The sequence below is a fragment of the Chenopodium album genome, chromosome 17 (assembly GCF_948465745.1).
Source record: "Chenopodium album chromosome 17, dcCheAlbu1.1, whole genome shotgun sequence".
Taxonomy (NCBI): Eukaryota; Viridiplantae; Streptophyta; class Magnoliopsida; order Caryophyllales; family Amaranthaceae; genus Chenopodium; species Chenopodium album.
In genome coordinates, this window is record NC_137850.1 from 35,165,608 (window position 1) to 35,173,092 (window position 7,485).

General features: G+C 36.3%; 1 protein-coding gene across 1 annotated transcript; it reads left to right on the forward strand.

Moving 5' to 3' along the window:
- The first annotated feature begins 248 nt into the window (after positions 1-248).
- Positions 249-5,739, forward strand: LOC145587845 (BTB/POZ domain-containing protein At3g44820-like). The gene is made up of 4 exons (XM_081644521.1): positions 249-830; positions 1,288-1,357; positions 3,047-4,255; positions 4,601-5,739. The coding sequence occupies exons 1-4, from the start codon at positions 799-801 to the stop codon at positions 5,171-5,173; spliced, it is 1,884 nt and encodes a 627-aa protein (XP_081500647.1). The 5' UTR covers positions 249-798; the 3' UTR covers positions 5,174-5,739.
- The last annotated feature ends 1,746 nt before the right edge of the window (positions 5,740-7,485 follow it).

The following is a 7,485-nucleotide window of genomic DNA, read 5'->3' on the forward strand; positions in this document are numbered from 1 at the left end:
GGAGATATTATGAGACGGAGAGAAATTAATTTTTCAAAGAAGGGTGGCATACGGGACTCATTTAAAAAAAAGAGCGTGACATGTCGATGTTGGTCGTCAAGGATCCACATTACCTCACCACCCCATCTCAAATGGACCCACTCTTCTTATATTTATGGAAATCCACGCGTCATCAATTTCTTCCCTTTCATCCTTCTTCTTCTTTCACCATTTTCTCTCTCCTCTTGTCCTTAAATATTTTATTTTCTCCCTAAATTCGAAAAAACAAACTTATTACTAGGATTTTATTATTATCATTATTATTACATCAAAATAAATCAAATAAAAATGATTAGGATATTCAAATAATTTCTGCCATTGCTTGTTCTTCTCAACATCCTTCAATGAAAGTATAAAACCCCACTTCATTTTTCCATTTTTTGTCGTTGCTGTAAAGTTCAACTCAACTTCCCCCCACTAATCTATCTTCTTCTTCCTTTTTTTTTTGAAAAAAAAATTAAATAAAAATGAAATTATACTTAACGTTTGGAAGGGGACCCCGAGTTGACTCAGTAGTGTGATGTTTGTTGGCTCAGACATTAAAGGAAGTATTAATAAATAGCATCTTTGTTTAATTTTGTAATTAAATTCCAAAAATACATTCCAAATTCATTGGTATTGATTTGGGGTTTTGGTAGTTTTCTTATTTTTCAAATGTGGTTTTTTTTTTGGTTGGTTGAATAATACTTGATGTTTTGGGTGAGAGAGAGAGAGAGAGATAGAAAATAAGGTTTGATTTCTGGGTTTTTCTGTTGAAGAATGGCTGAATTTCAACGTGAAGGCAGTGATTGGTACTTTCTCTTTTCTCTTTCTTCATTTTGTTTTTGTTTTTGTTTTGGTTCATGTAATTTGGTTTCTTTTCCCTTTTCTAATTTGTTGGATTAAGTTTTGGTTATTTTTGGGTTGAAATGATGGGTTTAATTTTGGAAGTTTAGAATTAAGCTTGAAAAATCTGTATTGGATCGTTGTAATTGATATCAAATTTATTACCGCATACTAAACGGATCGTTATTTAATTACTGGTAGTATATACTTTGTATTTAAGCCATGTTATTTTTGGAATCATGGTATTGAAGTTTTAAGATTGTCTGATGGTGTTTGCGTGATTAATAAAGTATGATTATAATGATTTATTTTTTGGTACAAATGGGTTGTTTATTGGCGTAATTATTGGATATTTTAGGTGTATATTATTAGTCATTTATATTTAATGTGTGTTTTTGTGATGTTTTTTCATGATTATGACAGGTTCTGCAATGCAGGTTTGCCAAGCGATATTACTGTGATTGTGGAAGGAGTAAATTTTCATTTGCACAAGGTAGTCACTGCTCTTATCATTTCTGTCTATATAATTGCTGAAGATTGGATTTGTACTAGAGCTTTGTTACTTGGACTCGGGTACTCAAGTCGGACATTGGAATTTATCCGACTGCCTGAATGTCCGTTTGTGAAAATTTTGCATAACTTTGGCTCAAAATGAATTGTTGAACTAGCTGAAGTGTCCATTCTCATGTCAATGTTTCGAGGATTGTGTATTCGTGTGAAATGAAGAGTCCAATGAAGTGTTGATTCTCCTATTTTTTGTTTAGTTGCATATGAATGTGTGTTATTTTTAGGAGTCTATGTGAAGTTGTGCACATTATAGTCGTTTCGTTGGGTGTTCCAATGAGTCGGCCAGTTGGCCTACCTATATACTTAATACTAATGTTGTTAAAGCGATATCAGATTTGGGTCATTTGAGTGTAATAAGAAATGTAGTTATGAGCAATGATGCCTTAAGGACATACGTAGGGCCTGTTGTAGTTCTGGAAATTATTGGCAGCTTTCTTCATGTGAGGGTTGCTTGAAGTTCTTTCGAAGTCTTCAGTTTGCAACCTACAACTAATCATTTTGTCCTGCTTCTTGCTTTGTTTGCTTTATTGAGCTTGCTTTATTTTGAAGGATTCTCTTTACTATTAACTAATGTAGATAAACAAATGATTACCATAAGGCAGGAATATTGTTCTATTTAATTCACATATTGTGATATATAACTGAGTGTATTATTCTTTATGGGATTAGCTTCACTATGGATTGTCAGAGCAATAGGTTCTTGCTGTTAATTACTTCCCTGTTTCCCAAGCATAACAAGAGGGGGTCATTTTTTTTAATTCTTAAAAAAAAAAATTACTATGGTGGCTGCTTTTTCTTCAAATGTTTTCAATCGCTTTACATTATTCTTATGTTCCATGGAAAACAAAGAATCTCCTAACAGCCATATGCAATTTTTTGTCTGATGAGAAACAACATAAGAAAAATTAAAGGTACTGCAGGAGTTCAGTTGAATGTTTCTTTCAAGATTTAAAAAACTTTTTCTTCTTGTTTTTCCTGTGTAAATTTGCATAATCCTTTTTCCTGAAGAGCAAGGCCTTGAATTAGAAAAGAATTGCAAGAGAAGATTCTGTGTAATTCACATTGTAGTATTTCTACTTTCTATCATCCGAACTTGTTGAATTAGAACAAAATAACAGGAAGGCAACGCCTTAAATTTTTCTAATTCAAGGGTTCTTTGTTTTAGTGGGTAACTGAGACAGAAGACTGAGAAGAGGGATAATTGCATATTATATGGGAAATTTTGGTGCAGAACTTTGTAAAACAATTTGGCAAGTAACTTCTAAAGCTATCTCTGTCTAGTAAGATATACTTAAAGTGAAACCACTTTAGAACCTCAGTCATCCACAATGGGAAAAGTCACAAGGATTTTGGATGCTACAAAACTGATCATGAGTTTAGGGTTAGTCTCTTACTTATGTTTGCATCAATGTCCTGCATATTCTCTACATTTTCTGTCAGTACTATTGATTTGATACTTTGACAGTGGGTTAGTAAAAATTGTCACTTTGTTGAAATCTTAGCTTGTTTTCTGATACATTTGACTGCTTTACTGTTTCATTCTGTCATGGCTGCCAAGACGGTGAATTCGTTGCTCTTATTGTACCTTTGAGTTAATAATTTGTTTTATTCTCAGTTTCCTCTTGTATCAAGATGTGGGAAATTGGATAAAGAATTTGAAGCATCACAAGATATAAACAAAGATTCATCCACCATGTTACTGGAAGGGTTCCCGGGGGGGCCCGACACTTTTCTCATAGCTGCTAAATTCTGCTATGGACTTCGTATTGATTTGACTCCGAGGAATATTATGATAATCTATTGTGCTGCGGACTATCTAGAGATGACAGATCAATATGGCTCGGATAATTTGTTGTCTAGGTGTGACAGCTTTTTCCATAAGAACATACTTCGTAATTGGAAGGACTGTATTGTCGCCCTTCAGAGTGCTGAACCTGTTATACCATTGCCAGAGAAGCTTCAGCTAATTGACAAATGCTTGAATGCTGTATCCACAATGGTTTGCACAGATCCAAGTTTGTTTGGATGGCCTATGATGATGTATGGTAGCCTACAAAGCCCGGGTGGGAGCATACTGTGGAACGGAATTAACACTGGAGGAAGAATTAGAAGTGCAGAGTCTGATTGGTGGTACGAAGATATATCATATCTTTGCATTGATCTATTTGAAAAACTTATTAAGACAATGCAAGCGAGAGGTATACGACCTGAAAATATTGCGGGTTCTATAATGTACTATACTAGGAAATTCCTACCAGGCCTTGGAAGATGGCAGGGTGGGCATGTTGGTAAAACTCGAACAGTTGCAAGTTTTAGCTTGACTCCTGTAACTGTTGATCAGAAGGTTCTGTTGGAAACTATTGCAAAGTTGCTCCCAGAAAAGAAGAGCAAATCTTATTGTCGCTTCTTACTGGGAATTCTTCGTACCGCTTTGATTTTGGATGTTGGTGAAAAATGCAAGGACTATTTGGAGAAAAGAGTTGGAATGCAACTTGATCTAGCAACATTAGATGGTCTACTGATTCCTACTTACTCAGACTCTGATACCTTGTACGACACAGATTGTGTTCAGAGAATTATCCAGCATTTTGTATCAACAGAGCCAAAAGTTCCAGCCTTTTCCCCTTGCTCGCCAGATATAGAAGCATCACCGTCATCAGAATCATTGAGGAAAGTAGCAAAGTTGGTGGATGGCTATGTTGCAGAGGTTGCTTCTGATGTGAACTTAAAACCAGACAAGATACGTGCCCTTGTGGAGGCTCTTCCAGAAGATTGTCGACCTTTCCATGATGGCCTATACAGAGCTCTTGACATATATTTCAAGGTTTGTCTCTTAATTGAGGTTTAATGCTCTGTCATAAACTGCTTTATCACATCTGTTCAACCATTTTGCACGTTTATACGGATGTAGTCAATCATTACAAAACTATCAAGGTCCTAAGATTTTTATGAGTATATATACTTGTATTACAGTTCCATTCACTGTAGGAATTCCTGGAACCCAATACGTGATTGTGGCACTCATTTATACGGTCAACATGGCTTAGTATTATGTAAGGAGTATAAGTGCTGCTCTTATAATATTCCCCTTCCATAAGATTTGCTTATCCTCTATTGCCTTGGTTCATGTTCATTATGGAAATTTATTAATTATTATCGAATAATGCAGGATCATCCTTGGCTTTCTGACAAAGAGAAAGAACAACTTTGCAACATGATTGACTACCAAAGACTCTCCATTGATGCGTGCACTCATGCATCTCAAAATGAAAGACTGCCCCTTAGGGTTGTTCTTCAGGTCCTTTTCTTTGAGCAGATGCATCTACGAACTGCTATTGCTGGTTGTCTCCATGTTGACGACCCTGAAAATGGCCCAACCAATCTTGATACTGCCCAAAATGCATTGGTGGGCCAGATAATCCAGAGAGATGGATGGGTTTCTGTTGTGTGTGAAAACCATGGTCTTAAAGGAGACATGGACAGGATGAGATGTAGGGTTCAGGAACTGGAAGAGGAATTCAGTAAAATAAAGCAGAAGATGAGAAAAGTGAGTAAATCACATAGTTCACTTAGCTCTCCCCGCTTAGTTGCTTGGAGAATTGGTTGCAAGTTACTCCCTCGATCTTCAAATGCTCAAAGAGATGTGGTTGAAGTTGCTGAACCCAGTCCAAGGGCATCAGTTGACCAACCTAAATCTTCCCGATCTTTGAGGCATCGTAAAAGTCTCTCTTTGTTCCAGTGAAAACTAGTAGAGGCATTACTGGTTGACAAAGTCAGGTGGAAAAAGTATATTAACAAGAACATTTGGAATTCTTTTGGAGGAAAGCTTGGTTTATCGGTGATGACTCAAGTATGGGAAACATAAGATATTTTTTGCCTATTTCAATCAAACTACAGTTCTCATGCAAAAGATGCATTGTGGGAATGCCAAAGCTTTGTGCTTGCCTCCAATGAGGACTGGATCGAAAATGGAGGTTTTTTGTTTTGTGGCTGGCTTTTGGGTCTGGATTTGAGCGGAATTATTGGCGTCGTAAGCCTTCAATTCCACTCAATTCCATTTCCAGCGGGAATGAAGTTATATTCAAATATGACCTGTAGCGTGAATTTTTGAAGGTGTTGAAATGTGACTTGGGAGGTTTTTGGTTTTACATAGGAGCTCATGAACTATAGCATTTTGAAAAACAGATACACATTTATCCGTTGGTGTGATTCGTGTGAATATATGCTCTCATGTACAGAACAATAGCACTTAGGTATTTTACTTGTTCATGAGATAATAAGTTCTATAGAAAAGCTCTTGTTCTTGCATTTTGCATCTTTCCTGATGAACTAACTATATGCCAGAGTTAGTAGTTAGTACTATAGTAATTTTCAGTTGGAATTAGTAACCAAACAATGTTATTATGCGCATTTTATATGCTATATTCGCTGGCAGTGACTTATTTGGGTGGCTTGCATATTTGTGGCATCTTAAAGAGTTAAAAGTATTTGCCCTCTCCACCAAAGGCACTAACTAGAATTTTAGGCGTTGTTTTTTGGTACTCTTTTTAGTACGGAGTACCAAATAATTTGATTTTGGTACGAGAATGGCGCCTCTCCTTACTTTTCATGCATTATTATCAATATATATACTCACTCGGTCAATCCATCCAATTTTACTTGCGATGTCATATGTACATAATTTCATACAAGTGAAAAACTTGATATAAAAAATAGGTGGGTGAACTTGAGACCGAACTCAAAAGAGGAAAAAAAACTTAACTTCCGTATTAGATGAAAGGTGTATCAATGATAGAAACTAGGGCTCCCTTGTTAATAAATGAGTTGTGCATCCTAATTGGTTTAATTGGGGTGACATTTTGATAATAATAAATTGAAAAAAAAAGTGTAAAATCATAAAATAAATATTTTAAAAAATGCAAATAAAAAAAATCACTTAAATGACCTATATGACAGAGTTCACAAGAAGCTTTAATATAGAAAGTAGAATGCTTCATCTTGTTCCTCCTTCCAGTGATCCCTACACACCTTCATCTCTTTCTCATTCCTCCGCAACCATTTGAACAAAAACCTTAAGAACAAATGTAGAAATGAATGATATAGTTGGGGCCTGTTCCGATTTACTGAAAACAATTGAACTGAACTGATTGAGGCTGAAATGAATGGAACTGAATAGAGCTGAAATGAATTGATTATGAGAGAGGAAATTAGGAACTAAACTAAACTGATTGGAGCTGAGCTGAAATGAACTGCAATTAAGCTGAACTGAACTGCAATTAAGCTGAACAGAACATGCCCTTAAACTCAAAGGGTAAGGATGTCATCCTCTTCCATTAGCTAGCCTGTTGAAGCCTGGTCGTGAACTCCATTAAAGCTTCTCATAAGGTCTGTCGGGTGCTCCATCTAAATCTTAGTCTTCATCATTTTCTTAGTTTTACGTAATTTTTGTAAAATGACCTTGTTTTTGCAGAGGAAATTACATGGTGGTCAAGAATTAACATCGAACATTTATCTAGATGAATAGACGATTAACTTGTATTTTCTCGTAGTATTGGGAATAGCCGTAAGCACAACGAGGTTCCAAACCTTTAAGGAAAATTTGATTTAAATATCCAACCTTTGACGTATTTATTTTTAATAATCCAACCTTTTGATTATTCCACAATAATCCAAGCTTTGGGGGTGTCTTAGATTATCAGGCCAAGGTGACCTGCAACCTGTTTCTTAGCTAATTTTTTTTTTCATTTCATTTTAAATTTTTTTTTCAAAAAAAAATTAAAAAAAAAGGTAAAACCCAGCCACCCACCTCTCTGCCGCCCTTCCCACTCTCTTTTTCTAGTTTCTGACCACCGCCACCCCTACCCCCCTGCCGACCCTCCCTCTCCCCTCACCCCAGCGCAACTGCTGCCCCTCCATCTCCCTTGTCCAGTTACCGACTACCCTCGAAATCCACCCCAATTCCCTAAAACCCAGAACCTAAAACACCGAAAACCTAGAAATCGAAAAAGGGTTATGTTATTTGAGGGGGGCGAGCTGAGATTTCGGTGTCGAGAG

Coding starts and splice junctions, on each gene's coding strand:
- LOC145587845 (XM_081644521.1), top strand. CDS start 799: ATGGCTGAATTTCAACGTGAAGGCAGTGATTG. Junction 1,358..3,046: donor TAAATTTTCATTTGCACAAG/GTAGTCACTGCT, acceptor TTTTATTCTCAG/TTTCCTCTTGTATCAAGATG. Junction 4,256..4,600: donor CTCTTGACATATATTTCAAG/GTTTGTCTCTTA, acceptor CGAATAATGCAG/GATCATCCTTGGCTTTCTGA.